At 46.9% G+C, this 16,947-nt stretch overlaps 1 protein-coding gene across 3 annotated transcripts in view; it reads left to right on the top strand.

The window, feature by feature from the left end:
• The window catches only part of LOC143981565 (uncharacterized), a 93,932-nt gene that overhangs the window by 10,918 nt on the left and 66,067 nt on the right, over positions 1 to 16,947 (top strand). For all 3 annotated transcript variants that reach the window (XR_013274321.1, XR_013274322.1, XM_077479517.1), the window contains exons 2-4: positions 2,845 to 3,135; positions 3,867 to 3,926; positions 5,873 to 5,932. Coding sequence is in view for 1 of the 3 variants with exons in the window: in XM_077479517.1 (XP_077335643.1) it covers positions 2,845 to 3,135; positions 3,867 to 3,926; positions 5,873 to 5,932 (411 nt within the window). In the remaining 2 variants the exon portion in view is untranslated. The remainder of the gene's footprint in view (positions 1 to 2,844; positions 3,136 to 3,866; positions 3,927 to 5,872; positions 5,933 to 16,947) is intronic.

The raw sequence follows: 16,947 nt of genomic DNA on the forward strand, positions 1-16,947 counted from the left end.
CGGAACTCCGTCGGACCCGGTCCCTTCGAAAAATTCGCTCGTGTGTGTGCTACTCCGACGGACTAAAACCGACGCTAGGGCAGCTATTGGCTACTGTCTATGAACTTCCTACGTCGAATCCAGTCGTACGTCATCACATTCGACTCCGTCGGAGTTTAGTGTGATGGTGTGTGTCCAAGTCCGTTCGGTCGAAAAATCCGCCAGAACTCCGTCGGAACTCCAGCGGAACTCCGTCGGAGGTTTGTCAGACCTAATCCCTCTCGTGTGTACGGGGCATAATTCCTTATTGTTTATCTGTATCACTAATGCCGCGTACACACGACCGGACTTTCCGGCAGAAAAGGTCTGACGGTCTTCCCGATGGACTTTCGACGGAGTTATGACGGACTTCCGAGCGAACGGACTTGCCCACACACAAACAGACTGAAGTCCTTTCGAAAGTCAGTTCGTTTTGAACGTGATGACGTACGACGGCACTAGAAAAGGAAGTTCAATAGCCAGTAGCCAATGGCTGCCCTTGCCTCGTATTTGGTCCGCGGACCAGCACACAGACGAACGGTTTTCCCGTAAAGTGGGACACTATGCTGTGAAGGGGGGGGAATGTAAAGTGGGACACTATGCTGTGACTGGGGGAGGGGATGTAAAGTGGGACACTATACTGTGAAGGGGGGGATGTAAAGTGGGGCACTATGTTGTACAGGGGAGGATGTGATGTGCAGTGGGACACTATACTGTGAAGGGGGGATGCGATGTAAAGTGGGACACTATACTGTGAAGGGGGGATGCGATGTAAAGTGGGACACTATGCTGTGATAGGGGGGCGATGTGAAATGGGACACTATGCTGTGAAGGGGGGGATTTGATGTAAAGTGGGACAATATGCTGTAACCGGGGGGGGGGGGGGATATAAAGTGGGACACTATGCTGTGAAGGGGGGATGCGATGTAAAGTGGGACACTATACTGTGAAGGGGGGATGCGATGTAAAGTGGGACACTATGCTGTGATAGGGGGGCGATGTGAAATGGGACACTATGCTGTGAAGGGGGGGATGTGATGTAAAGTGGGACAATATGCTGTAACCGGGGGGGGGGATATAAAGTGGGACACTATGCTGTGAAGGGGGGGGATGCAAAGTGGGGCCCTATGTTGTGAAGGGGAGGATGTGATGTACAGTGGGACACTATACTGTGAAGGGGGAATGTAAAGGGGCACACTATGCTGTGAAGGGGGGGATGTAAAGTGATACACTTTGCTGTGAAGGGGGGTGGATGCGATGTAAAGTGGGACACTATACTGTGAAGGGGGGGATGCGATGTAAAGTGGGACACTATGCTGTGATATGGGGGGATGTGATGTAAAGTGGGACAATATGCTGTGACGGGGGGTATGTAAAGTGGGACACTATGCTGTGAAGGGGGGGGATGCAAAGTGGGGCCCTATGTTGTGAAGGGGAGGATGTGATGTACAGTGGGACACTATACTGTGAAGGGGGGATGTAAAGGGGGACACTATGCTGTGAAGGGGGGGATGTAAAGTGATACACTTTGCTGTGAAGGGAGGGGGGATGTGATGTAAAGTGGGACACTATACTGTGAAGGGGGGGATGTGATGTAAAGTGGGACACTATACTGTGACGGAGGGGGCGATGTAAAGTGGGACACTATGCTGTGAAGGGGGGGGGGGATGTGATGTAAAGTGGGACACTGTACTGTGAAGGGGAGGATGTGATGTACAGTGGGACACTATACTGTGAAGGGGGGGATGTAAAGGGGCACACTATGCTGTGAAGGGGGGGATGTAAAGTGATACACTTTGCTGTGAAGGGGGGTGGATGCGATGTAAAGTGGGACACTATACTGTGAAGTGGGGGATGCGATGTAAAGTGGGACACTATGCTGTGACCGGGGGGGGGAAATGTAAAGTGGGACACTATGCTGTGAAGGGGGGGGGGATGCAAAGTGGGGCCCTATGTTGTGAAGGGGAGGATGTGATGTACAGTGGGACACTATACTGTGAAGGGGGGGGATGTAAAGGGGGACACTATGCTGTGAAGGGGGGGGATGTAAAGTGATACACTTTGCTGTGAAGGGGGGGGGATGTGATGTAAAGTGGGACACTATACTGTGAAGGGGGGGATGTGATGTAAAGTGGGACACTATGCTGTGAAGGGGGGGATGTAAAGTGATACACTTTGCTGTGAAGGGGGGGGGATGTGATGTAAAGTGGGACACTATGCTGTGAAGGGGGGGTGTAAAGTGGGACACTACGCTGTGAAGGGGGGGGATATAAAGAGGGACACTATGCTGTGAAGGGGGGGTGTAAAGTGAGACACTATGCTGTGAAGGGGGGGGGGGTGTAAAGTGGGACACTATGCTGTGAAGGGGGGGGTGTAAAGTGGGACACTATGCTGTGAAGGGGGGGGGTGTAAAGTGGGGGGGGTTGTGATGTAGACGGGAACTTTAGAGTGGTGTTGGGTGGAGTGCTCTCTGTTTTTCCTGGAACAATAATGTTGGCCTTTGCCTCTGGGAGGTAGCAGTGTGGGGCTCCATTACAGTGGACAATGTAGCCATAATAATTCTTGGAGGAACTCTTATTGATCAGGTTTTCTTGGAGGGGAATTTTGATGCAGCTCTATTCTCTTCTTCTCTTTCTTCCTTCACCGTTGCTGATCAATCACGGTCTCTACCACAGAATTGAGGGGAGTCCACTTTCTGACCCGACCATCTCTCAGATGTCTCCCCTCGGTTCTCCGGTATGGTTCTGCTCAGTGCTGTGGGGTGAAGACCATTCCTCGTGTTCTGCACTGGATTTCATTGACGTCTTTTCTCTGATCTCTCTGCAGTTCCTCTCACAATGCATACAGAGGTGGGAGAAGAAGTCACTCTGGAGCCACAATATAGCGGAGATCCCTCAGAGATAAACTGGAAGATAAATGGTAACAAGCTGGTGGACATGGAGCTGAAGCCCCGGCTGGATATTTTTTTTTACCATCTTCAGGACAGAGCGACTATCAGTCCTACCGATGGAAGGCTGACCATAAAGGACCTGACTGTAGGGGACTCCGGGCTCTACAAGGCGGAGGCGCTGGTGAATAATGTTATTCTAGGAAGAGAAATAAATCTCATTGTTCGGGGTAAGTGTGTCTAAAGAAACCCCGTCATGAATCAGACAGCTATGAGAGAGCCTCTGGTTTATAGATCGGATACATCCTAAATATAGAACCATTTATACAACTGTCCATCCAGAGCCTCTGGTTTATAGATCGGATACATCCTAAATATAGAACCATTTATCCAACTGTCCATCCAGAGCCTCTGGTTTATAGATTGGATACATCCTAAATATAGAACCATTTATCCAACTGTCCATCCAGAGCCCAAGTGGTTGCCAACTGTTCATGAACCATTCACCCCTATTTGTATAACGTCATTTTGCATTACAATTTGTGATGTTCAACACAGACCTAAAGTAAGGAAGAACTCATGTGAACCATCACAGGCAGTGCAGATAAGACACCACAAGGTGCCCATTGTACATCAGGTCTATCTTATAATTCAGCGGCTCATGAAAACCTATAGAAATATGAGTCACGTCACCTTCCTTCCCGGCCATATTCACCTTCCCTATGTATGGAAGAACCCAGATCACATCAATCTTCAACCTATGCGCTCTTCTCCTCCACCTCCTCATATCACGCCACTCTTCCTGCAGTTCGGGGCTCTTCGCATTTTAAATTCTAGTGGTAAAATGTCACACTGCTAAAGCAACAGCCAACACCAGTCCATTGCCTGCCATTGTTTAGGAGGATAGGTCATTTGTAACACCGCGTTTCATTCATTTTTTTTCATGGTTTTGTTTTCACAGATGAGAAAGTCAAACTCACATCCACCAGCAGCATGGGTCCACCAAACAGCAGTGTGACAAGTAAGTTGTACATTCTATAAACAAAAGAAATAATCCCCCCCCCCAGAGAACACAGTGGGAAACAACCCAAAATCCGACTGTGGACACCCCTTCCCTATGTACACAACAATCCCGAAACACATCATCTTCCTTCTGTACACCTTCTTCTCTCTTCCACCTTCTCTTTTTTACACAAACAACCCAAGTAACATCACCCTTCCAACCATACATGGTCTCCTCTCCTCCACCTTCTCAATGAACACAACAATCCTGAACACATCACCCTTCCAACCATACATGGTCTCCTCTCCTCCTCCATCCAGAGCCTCTGGTTTATAGACCAGATACATCCTAAATATAGAACCATTTATCCAACTGTCCATCCAGAGCCTCTGGTTTATAGACTGGATACATCCTAAATATAGAACCATTTATCCAACTGTCCATCCAGAACCTCTGGTTTATAGACCGGATACATCCTAAATATAGAGCCATTTATCTAAATGTCCATCCAGAGCCTCTGGTTTATAGACTGGGTACATCCTAAATATAGAACCATTTATCCAACTGTCCATCCAGAGCCTCTGGTTTATAGACCGGATACATCCTAAATATAGAGCCATTTATCTAAATGTCCATCCAGAGCCTCTGGTTTATAGACCGGATACATCCTAAATATAGAGCCATTTATCTAAATGTCCATCCAGAGCCTCTGGTTTATAGACCGGATGCATCCTAAATATAGAACCATTTATCCAACTGTCCATCCAGAGCCTCTGGTTTATAGACCAGATACATCCTAAATATAGAGCCATTTATCCAACTATCCACCCAGAGCCTCTGGTTTATAGACCGGATACATCCTAAATATAGAGCCATTTATCCAACTGTCCATCCAGAGCCTCTAATTCATAGACTGGATACATCCTAAATATAGAACCATTTATCCAACTGTCCATCCAGAGCCTCTGGTTTATAGACCAGATACATCCTAAATATAGAACCATTTATCCAACTGTCCATCCAGAGCCTCTGGTTTATAGACCAGACACATCCTAGATATAGAACCATTTATCCAACTGTCCATCCAGAGCCTCTGGTTTATAGACCGGATACATCCTAAATATAGAACCATTTATCCAAATGTCCATCCAGAGCCTCTGGTTTATAGACCAGATACATCCTAAATATAGAACCATTTATCCAACTGTCCATCCAGAGCCTCTGGTTTATAGACCGGATACATCCTAAATATAGAACCATTTATCCAACTGTCCATCCAGAGCCTCTGGTTTATAGACTGGATACATCCTAAATATAGAACCATTTATCCAACTGTCCATCCAGAGCCTCTGGTTTATAGACCGGATACATCCTAAATATAGAACCATTTATCCAACTGTCCATCCAGAACCTCTGGTTTATAGACCGGATACATCCTAAATATAGAACCATTTATCCAACTGTCCATTCAGAGCCCAAGTGGTTGCCAACTGTTCATGAACCATTCACTCCTATTTGTATAACGTCATTTTGCATTACAATTTGTGATGTTCAACACAGACCTAAAGTAAGGAAGAACTCATGTGAACCATCACAGGCAGTGCAGATAAGACACCACAAGGTGCCCATCGTACATCAGGTCTATCTTATAATTCAGCGGCTCATGAAAACCTATAGAAATATGAGTCACGTCACCTTCCTTCCCGGCCATATTCACCTTCCCTATGTATGTAAGAACCCAGATCACATCAATCTTCAACCTATCCGCTCTTCTCCTCCACCTCTTCATATCACGCCACTCTTCCTGCAGTTCGGGGCTCTTCGCATTTTAAATTCTAGTGGTAAAATGTCACACTGCTAAAGCAACAGCCAACACCAGTCCATTGTCTGCCATTGTTTAGGAGGATAGGTCATTTGTAACACCGCGTTTCATTTTTTTTTTTTTCATGGTTCTGTTTTCACAGATGAGAAAGTCAAACTCACATCCACCAGCAGCATGGGTCCACCAAACAGCAGTGTGACAAGTAAGTTGTACATTCTATAAACAAAAGAAATAATCCCCCCCCCCCCCCCCAGAGAACACAGTGGGAAACAACCCAAAATCCGACTGTGGACACTCCTTCCCTATGTACACAACAATCCCGAAACACATCATCTTCCTCCTATACATGGTCTTCTCTCTTCCACCTTCTCTTTTTTACGCAAACAACCCAAGTAACATCACCCTTCCTACAATACATGGTCTCCTCTCCTCCACCTTCTCAATGAACACAACAATCCTGGACACATCACCCTTCCTACCATACATGGTCTCCTCTCCTCCACCTTCTCAATAGACATGTGCAGAGTAAAATATTTCGTTTCGGAATTTCGTTTTCGTCTGAAAACTTAATTTATTTAGTTACTCCCGAAATTCGTTTTTATTTATTTCGTTTTTCGTTCAAAAATTGCATTCGTCCGAAAATCCACATGAATTACAGTCGAATCTGTCTTTGAAGGCTTATGGTGTCTGTCGAATGTATAAAGAAGATTCGACGGAGCTAGTATATAGCATACTTTAGAACCCTATTAAAGTCTATGGGACTCCAACGTTCAAAATCTAAAGTGCTAATTTTAAAGGCTAATTTGCAAGTTACTGTCCTAAAAAGTGTTTGGGGACCCGGGTCCTGCCCCAGGGGACATGTATCAATGCAAAAAAAAGTTTTAAAAACGGCCGTTTTTTCGGGAGCAGTGATTTTAATAATGATTAAAGTGAAACAATAAAAGTGTAATATTCCTTTAAATTTCGTAGGGGGGGGGGGGGGGGGGGTTGTCTATAGTATGCCTGTGAAGGGGCGCATGTTTCCCGTGCTTAGAACTGTCCCTGCACAAAGTGTCATTTATGCAGGAAAAAAAGTCCTTTAAAATCACTCGCCGCTATAATGAATTGTCGGCTCCCGTAATACAGAGAACACTCATTGAAAGTCATTGATAAAAAAATAAATAAATAAAAAAAAAAGCGTGGGGGTCCCCCAAATTCAATTACCAGGCCCTTCAGGTCTGGTATGGATATTAAGGAGAACCCTGCCTCAAATTTAAGAAAAAATTTGACGTGGGGTTCCCCCTAAATATCCATAACCAGACCCTTCAGGTCTGGTATGGATATTAAGGGGAACCCCGCGTCAAATTAAAAAAAAAATTGATGTGGGGTTCCCCCTAAAAATCCATACCAGACCCTTTATCCGAGCACGCAACCTGGCAGGCCGCAGGAAAAGAGGGGGGGACGAGAGAGCGGCCCCCCCTCCCTCCTGAACCGTACCAGGCCACATGCCCTCAACATTGGGAGGATGCTTTGGGGGTCCGTGACCCCTCAAAGCACCTTGTCCCCATGTTGATGAGGACAAGGGCCTCATCCCCACAACCCTGGCCGGTGGTTGTGGAGGTCTGCGGGCGGGGGGCTTATCAGAATCTGGAAGCCCCCTTTAACAAGGGGACCCCCAGATCCCGGCCCCCCCCCTGTTTGAAATGGTAAGGGGGTACAAAAGTACCCCTACCATTTCACAAAGAAAGTGTAAAAAATGTTTAAATAAAACAAACACACTTTTTAAAAATTCCTTTATTAAAAATAAAAAAAAGATTCCAGCGGCGGTAATCCACTCTTGCTATCCAGCGACGGACGATCATCTCTCCATCGATGTCTAATGTCATCCAGCGCAGCGCAGCATCCTTCTTCTGTCTCCTCCACGGAGACACTGGAGGCATTCCGGCGCTGACGTTTCTTATATACGGAGGGCGGGGCCACCCGTCACCTGACCCCGCCCCCCTCTGACGCAAGGGGAAACCCGGGGTTCCCCGTGACGTATGGGTGACCCCGCCCCCCTCTGATGTAACGGAAACCTGCCTGTGTTACATCAGAGGGGTGCGGGTCACCCCTACGTCACAGGGAACCCCGGGTTTCCCCTTGCGTCAGAGGGGGGCGGGGTCAGGTGACGGGTGGCCCCGCCCTCCGTATATAAGAAACGTCAGCGCCGGAATGCCTCCAGTGTCTCCGTGGAGGAGACAGAAGAAGGATGCTGCGCTGCGCTGGATGACATTAGACATCGATGGAGAGCTGACCGTCCGTCGCTGGATAGCAAGAGTGGATTACCGCCGCTGGAATCTTTTTTTTATTTTTAATAAAGGAATTTTTAAAAAGTGTGTTTGTTTTATTTAAACATTTTTTACACTTTCTTTGTGAAATGGTAGGGGTACTTTTGTACCCCCTTACCATTTCAAACAGGGGGGGCCGGGATCTGGGGGTCCCCTTGTTAAAGGGGGCTTCCAGATTCTGATAAGCCCCCCGCCCGCAGACCTCCACAACCACCGGCCAGGGTTGTGGGGATGAGGCCCTTGTCCTCATCAACATGGGGACAAGGTGCTTTGAGGGGTCACGGACCCCCAAAGCATCCTCCCAATGTTGAGGGCATGTGGCCTGGTACGGTTCAGGAGGGAGGGGGGGCCGCTCTCTCGCCCCCCCCTCTTTTCCTGCGGCCTGCCAGGTTGCGTGCTCGGATAAAGGGTCTGGTATGGATTTTTAGGGGGAACCCCATGTCAATTTTTTTTTAAATTTGATGCGGGGTTCCCCTTAATATCCATACCAGACCTGAAGGGCCTGGAAATTGAATTTGGGGGACCCCCACGCTTTTTTTTTTATTTATTTATTTATTTTTTTATCAATGACTTTCAATGAGTGTTCTCTGTATTACGGAGCCGACAATTCATAATAGCTGCGAGTGATTTTAAAGGACTTTTTTTCCTGCATAAATGACACTTTGTGCAGGGACAATTCTAAGCACGGGAAACATGCGCCCCTTCACAGGCATACTATAGACAACCCCCCCCCTACGAAATTTAAAGGAATATTACACTTTTATTGTTTCACTTTAATCATTATTAAAATCACTGCTCCCGAAAAAACGGCCGTTTTTAAAACTTTTTTTTGCATTGATACATGTCCCCTGGGGCAGGACCCGGGTCCCCAAACACTTTTTAGGACAGTAACTTGCAGAATCTTTTCTCTCTGTCAAATCTTTTTTCTCTGTCGAATATTTTCTCTATATAATCTTGGACTAATAGAGGTAAGGTTAGGCACATTCGACCACAGGTTCTATAGACAGATTGTTATTGTCAGAGTCATGTCGAATCTCCTATTCTATATCGAACTGTTGTAACAATGAAAACGAAAATAAAGCATTTATTTATGTCGGATCTTTCGTTTTTCGGATTTTTGCTTTCGTTATCGTTTGTCAAGACGAAAACGAAAATAGCTGGAATTCAGACGAAAATGCATTCGGACGAAAACGAATGCACATGTCTACTTCTCAATGAACACAACAATCCTGGACACATCACCCTTCCAACCATACATGGTCTCCTCTCCTCCACCTTCTCAATGAACACAACAATCCTGGACACATCACCCTTCCTACCATACATGGTCTTCTCTCCTCCATCTTCTCAATTAACACAACAATCCAAATAACATCACCCTTCCTACCATACATGGTCTTCTCTCCTGCATCTTCTCAATGAACACAACAATCCTGGACACATCACCCTTCCTACCATACATGGTCTTCTCTCCTCCATCTTCTCAATGAACACAACAATCCTGGACACATCACCCTTCCTACCATACATGGTCTTCTCTCCTCCACATTCTCAATGAACACAAGAATCCTGGACACATCACCCTTCCTACCCTACATGTTCATCGCCCCTCTTAAGCTCTCTATGAACGCAACTAACCCGGTGTCACGTACCTGTATGGGAAACCCGATATGATGAGGATGGGCTCATGTACAATTCCCATCCGAGAGTCCTTGAAATTTGGGACAGGGATGCCAGGGCAATGGAAGGCCACAGGCGCCTGGAAGCTGGAACCGAAGACTTGAACTTGGGATCACTGAAAACAAGTAGGTGCAAGAGTGGGGGCACCCAGAATACACCAAGTTCAGTAGGGAGCAGAGCCAGGTCACAATCCAAGTTCGGGAATAGTCAAGTAGGAAGGTACCAAATTGTGTGCAGGATCAATTCAGGGACAAACCGAGGTTGGCAACATGCAGGCGGCAAAGTACAGAATCGATAGGCGAAATCTTGGTCAGAAGTAAAGGCCAAGGTTGGTGACAAAGATCGTCAGCAAACATAGACGGGCAAGCACAGTCCAGAAGCAGGTCAATAAAAGGATCAAGCAGGTTCAGAATCAGGGGTAACACAAACTCAAGCTAAAAGACCATTCAGCAATGGTGTCATGCAGAGGCTAGGTTTAAGTAGCCCACTAGGTACCAGTATCTTTGGTGGACATGTCTGTGTATGTACACATCAACCCCAGTCACATTACCATTTCTCCTCTGCATGCTCTCCTCTATCTCATATTCTCCATGTACAGAACAACCCTGAAAACATCACTCTTCTTCTCATACATGTTCCTCTCTCCCTAACCTTCCCTATGTACATGACAACCTCGGGCACATCATCCTACCTCTTGTACATGTTCTTCTATTGTCTACCTTCTGTATGTACACATCATCTTCAATCACGTCACCCTTTCACTCATGTTCTTCTTTTCTCCAACTTTTCCAAGGACACAACAATCCTTCCTCCTCTACATGTTCTTCTCTCCTACACCTTCTTTATGTACATGACAATACCAACTACATATCACACTTCCCCTTGTATATGTTCCCATCTTTTATTAATTATCCAGGTACCAAAAAACGCTTGTCCCCTCACCCTTCCTCCTGGACATGGTCTTCATTAGGGATGAGCCGAACACCCCCCGGTTCGGTTCGCACCAGAACTTGCGAACGACCCCCGCGTTCGGTACGAACGTTAGAACCCCATTGAAGTCTATGGGACTCGAACGTTCGAATTGGAAAGTGCTAATTTTAACGGCTAATATGCAAGATAGTGTCCTAAAAAGGGTTTGGGGACCTGGCTCCTGCCTCAGGGGACATGGGTCACTGCAAAAAAAAGTTTTAAAAACTACCGTTTTGGCGGGAGCACTGATTTTAATGACGATTAAAGTGAAAAAAAAAAAGTGAAATATTCCTTTAAATATGGTGCCTGGGGGGTGTCTATAGTATGCCTGTGAAGTGCCACGTGTTTCCCGTGTTTAGAACAGTCCCTGCACAAAATGACATTAAACGGAAATAACACCATTTAAAACTGCTTGTGGTTTTAATGTTATATCTGGTTCCTGCAATATGGTTGAAAATCATTGAGAAAAATGGCATGGGTAGCCCTCCCTGCCCATTACCAGCCTATTTGGGTCTTGTACACATATTAAGGGGAACCCCGTACCCATATTAAAAAAAGGAAATGCGTGTGGCCCCCAGGCCCTATATACTCAGAACAGCAGTATACAGGCGGTGCAAACAAGACAGGCACTGTGTAGGTTTGTTGTGTTAAGTTGAATCTGTTTGTCATTTTCAACTGGTACATTTTTAAAGTGTAGCTCCAGTCAAAAAAACTATTTTTAAGCTTTTTGGAAAACATAGGGAAGGGTTATCACCCCTGTATAATTTGTTTTGTCGTCCATCTTTTTTCATCTCACTTGCTGTTGTCTCCTTGCGTTTGCAAGTAGGAGATGTTTGTAAGTTGGATATTTGAAAGTAGGGGCCTGCCCTATATTATAGCGGTATGTACTGGGTACAGAGCACGCAGACAGCACGCACTATCTCCTAACACTACTGACTGCAAGCTCTATTATTAACCACTTGTTAGCCCAATGTTTGCATAAAGTGAAAGATGAAGTTATGCTGAGTAAATAGATATCAAACATGTCACTCTTCAAAATTGCACATGCCCGTGGAATGGCGCCAAACGTCGCTACTTAAAAAATCCCCATAGGCGACGCTTTAATTTTTTTTTTTACTGGTTACATGTTTTGAGTTGGAGAGGAGGTCTAGGACTAGAATTATTGCTCTCGCTCTAACATTCTCGGCGATACCTCACATGTGTGGCACATGCGAGCACATGGGGACATGGGCGCTTTAATTTTTATTTTATTTTTTTATTGTTCATTTTACTTTATTTATGTTAGTTTGACATTTTTTTCCCCAAAAATATATTTTTGATCACTTTTATTCCTATTACAAGAAATGTAAACATCCCTTGTAATAGGAATATGGGGTGACAGGTCCTCTTTACAGTGAAATCTGGGGGTCAATATGACCCCACATCTCACCTCTAGGCTGGGAAGCCTGAAATAAAAAATAAAAAAAAGATTATGGCTTTGATCGTACTGGCGAGTTGGTAGAAGCACCGGAGGGCGGTGAGGGGTGGGGGGCGTCTATGGCTGGGTATTTCAGGGTATCACCGAGTATGGCTGGGTATCTCTGAGTATGGCTGGGTATGGCAATTTATGGCAGGGTATTACAGAGTATTGGCGGGGTATTGGCGGGGTACTACAGAGTAATAGCAGGGTACTGCAGAGTACTGGGGGGTACTACAGAGTAATGGCAGGGTACTGCAGAGTATTGTGGGTACTGCAGAGTAATGGCGGGTACTGCAGAGTATTGGGGGGTACTGCAGAGTAATGGGGGTTACTGCAGAGTAATGGCAGGGTACTGCAGAGTAATGGCAGGGTACTGCACTGCAGAGTAATGGCAGGGTACTGCACTGCAGAGTAATGGCAGGGTACTGCACTGCAGAGTAATGGCAGGGTACTGCAGAGTAATGGCGGGGTACTGCAGAGTAATGGCGGGGTACTGCAGAGTAATGGCAGGGTACTGCAGAGTATGCACTGGTATTGCAGAGTATTGGCAGGGAATTGAGGGGTTAAATTCGGTGAGCAGCGATGTGGGCACTGCAGATGCAGCCCACATCGCTGCTGACACCGATCTCTTCCCCTCCGCTGTACCGATCGGTACAGAAAGGGGAGGGAGGAACCGGCGTCATAACATGACGCCGGTTTGTTTCCAAGTGATCACTCCATCATTTGACGGAGCAATCACGTGGTAAACGGCCGCTATGAGCGGCCGTTTACCGTGATCCGTGATGCGCCGGGTCCTGTGGACCCGGCGGTCACGGATGCTCTCGAGTGCGCACACCTCGGGGCACGCGAGAGCAGAATTCTGGGAGGCCGTTAATTAACGGCCTCTCTGAGTTAAACAACCGCCCTGAAGCCGTTAATCGGCAATGGGCAGTTGTTAAGTGGTTAAAGCTAGATCACTAGCTATACAGGTGAGGTGAATATAGTGGTGTATACTGCAGTCAGGGCACAGACAACAACCACTACACAGCAGCAAGATAGGAAATCAGCCAAAAACGATTGGTGTGTACTGTGTTGAAGGTACACAGAACACCCACTGCTTCAGATGCTAAGTAACACACTACAGGAGGCTGCCTTAAAGGCGGCCTTATATAGTGTGGGGCGTGCACTACACAGCCTGAGCTATGATTGGCCACAGGCAGGATGCCTGTGGCCAATCATGGCTCTCCTCGCTGCCGGCGCTGCGATTGGCCAAGCATGCGGGGTCACAGTGCATGCTTGGCCAATCATCAGACAGCAATGCACTGCGCCAACGCAGTACATTGTGGTCCGCGCGCGCGTCACTCGAATTTTGACGCGAACGGCCAAAACGTTCGGAATTCGCCGAACGCACGAACAGGCAATGTTCGAGTCGAACGTACGTTTGACTCGAACACGAAGCTCATCCCTAGTCTTCATACCTCCGCCTTCTCTTTGTACATAACAACCCCAGTCACATCACCCTTCCTCCTGGACATGGTCTTCTCTCCTCCGCCTTCTCTTTGTAAATGACAACCCCAGTCACATCATCCTGCCTCCTGTACATGATCTTATGACCCTTCCCCCTGGACATGATCTTATGACCCTTCCCCCTGGACATGATCTTATGACCCTTCCCCCTGGACATGGTCTTATGACCCTTCCTCCTGGACATGGTCTTCACATCTCTACCTTCTCTTTGTATATAACAATCTCATCCACATCACTCTTCCTCCTGGACATGGTTTTCTCTCCTCTGCCTTCTCTTTGTACATAACAACCCCAGTATCATCATTCTTCCTGGATATCATCTACTTTCCTCCAACTTCACTTTGTATATAACAACTGCAGCCACATCAACCTTTCTCCTGGAAATGATCTTCACACCTCTGCCTTCTCTTTGTACATAACAACCCCAGTCACATCACCCTTCCTCTTGGACATGGTCTTCTCTCCTCAGCCTTTTCTTTGTAAATGACAACCCCGTTAACATCATCCTGCCTCCTGTAAATGATCTTATGACCCTTCCTCCTGGACATGGTCTTCACATCTCTACCTTCTCTTTCTCTTTCCCCGGGGCTATTCTGTGTTTTTTTTTTTATGTATTTTAGGGATGGAGGTGTGTGGAAGGTCATCCCAGACCTTCATTTTTTCATACCTCCTGGACATGGTCTTCACTCCTCCGCCTTCTCTTCATACATAAAATGTGGGGAAAAGGCCCTCGGCATACCTTGCAAGGGGGGGGGGGTTTGTCTTTTGTCTCTTATTCATTTAAGTATCTTCCACAAGTGTCTCTGCTGGGTCCCTAGCTCAGCACTCCAGATACTTCTCAAGCTTCACCCCACTGGCTTGCTCGGCCCCTGGCTTGACTACTCTGCAAGGGTCACCTCCGCTGGTTGGGTACCTGGCTTGGTACTTGCTGAAGTCCCCGGTTGGTGAGAATTCTGCTCCGGTACTTGCTTCAGCTACTCACTGTGGTCCCCGGTAACAAGGTAGTCGGTCCCTTACTGGCAACAGCTTCTCCTCTACCTCCGACCACGACAGGTTCTCCGGCCAGCCGAACTGTCACTTCTGGTTGGACTGCAATCCCAACCCTCAGCTGCTCTCTTGCTTCTGGATAGGCCCTCAGACAGCCTAACAACCAGATGTGCCCAGGATAGGCCCAATCTCTGGTCTAGCAGCCTGGGCAGTACAACACACGCCCACCCAGACAGTTGTCCAGCTGGCACAGAAGACAGATCAACTGACTCCACCTAAATATATAGGTTCTCCCAGCAGAACAAGTAGAATGATCTTACTAGATACCAGTTACTCTGAGCAGTATTGAGTGGGCTCCACGCTGACCAAGATGGTGGATGGTGGATGGTGGATGCCCTCCCCTTTAGTGTAGTCATTTCCTGTGTAGTCATTTCCTGTGATGTCATTTTGCATGGAGGAAGCGATTGGCTGTTAGGGCCATGACTTCCTGTTTGTCTTTTCCTTTTGTTGTCCATGAATAAAAGCCAAGTGGCTGTGCTCAGGAGAGGGAGTCAAGTGATGGAGCTAAGAACTTAAGGACGGTGACTATGTCTGTCTACATGGGGAAATGCGGGAGACACGGGTTTAGTGAGATGCGTTATACCAAAAGGCTGAAAGGGCACTTAGTAGCACATGAGACATGATTTGCGCATAGCGTATAGCGAAATCTCCACGTCAGAGATAGCCCATATACTCCTAACCCGTCCTTGCTTTGCCCTTCTCTTATATAATGTCACAAGGTACCCGGCCACCCAGTGGCAGAAGAGAGAAGTGCAGCAATTCCAGACTTAGGTTGAACTCAATTGATCCTTAACAATGAGCCAAGGTAACTACACCTGGCAGGTAAATTTAGCAGCAACCCTGCCTACACATCCGGGTCTTACATAACATTTGCAACAACCTATTTTTTGGGATATCTTGGGTGGAGCTTTGGCGTATTTATGTCTGGGATCTGCCTGTACCAGATGGCCACGCATTGTCCTACCACGTTTATGAGCTATCGTGGGTTTGGTCCTTACGGTAGGTCCTAATGACCTACCTATTAAGTTACGTTCTCTACCTGACATTCCCATTTCACAATTTGTAAGGGTTCTACGTATCTGTTCAGACGAAAATGACAGAAACAAACAATTCGAAATAATGTATCAGACGTTTTTTTTTTTTTTTGGAAGGTAGGTACCCTACTTGGGTGTGCAATCGTGCCCTTGCCAAAGCCTTATCTGATCGGCCCGGGTCCTCCGGTCCTGTTGTTCATCTACTGTTCATTCACACATACAATCAGGTGCAATTAAACAGGCAGCAGCCAATGCAATGTTCCCAACGCACCCGATCCTGCACAAAGCGGCTGCATCTTTAATTGGGTGCTGAAAATGACCAACGGCTGGAAGCGACTGCTGTCATGGGAAGGAAGTGTCACCAGCACACCAGGATCTCCAAAACTGAGTCCAAAATTTTAATGGCATAGTATCAAAAAAATAAATGGAAGCCACGTTTCGGAGCCACGCAGGACGCCTTCATCAGGTATGTGACATGCTTGTGGTCACATGCCTGATGAAGGGGCCCTGAGTGGCTCCGAAATGTGGCTTTCTTTTTTTTTTGATACTATGTGATTAAAATTTTGGACCCAGTTTTGCCACTCCTTGTCCTGCTGGAAGGTGAACCTCCGCCCCGGTCTCAAGTCTTTTGCAGACTCTAAACAGGTTTTTTTCTAAGATTGTCCTGTATTTGTCTCCATCCATTTTCCCATCAACTCTGACCAGCTTCCCTGTCCCTGCTGAAGAAAACCATCCCCACCACATGATGCTGCCCCCACCATGTCTCACGGTGGGGATGGTGTGTTCAGGGGGATGGGCAGTGTTAGTTTTCCCCACACATAGCGTTTTGTTTTTAAGCCAGACCCCTTCATCAGGCATGTGACCTGCTTATGGTCACATGCCTGATGAAGGGGCCCTGAGTGGCTCCGAAACGTGGCTTCCATTTATTTTTTTGATACTATGTGATTAAAATTTTGGACCCAGTTTTGGAGATCCTGGTGTGCTGGTGACACTCTGCAGCTCTGTTCATTCCATCATCGGAAAATGGACAGAGTAGGGCACAACCGCAAACCTACCAAGACATGGCCGTCCACCTAAACTGGCCGGGCAAGGAGAGCATTCACCAGAGAAGCAGCCAAGAGGTCCATGGTAACTCTGGAGGAGCTGCAGAGATCCACAGCTCAGGGGGGAGAATCTGTCCACAAGACAACTATTAGTCGTCTCTCCACAAATCTGC

This window comes from Lithobates pipiens, unplaced genomic scaffold, assembly GCF_037356315.1.
Source record: "Lithobates pipiens isolate NorthernLeopardFrog02 unplaced genomic scaffold, aLitPip1_a1.2 Scaffold_16, whole genome shotgun sequence".
NCBI classification, from domain to species: Eukaryota; Metazoa; Chordata; class Amphibia; order Anura; family Ranidae; genus Lithobates; species Lithobates pipiens.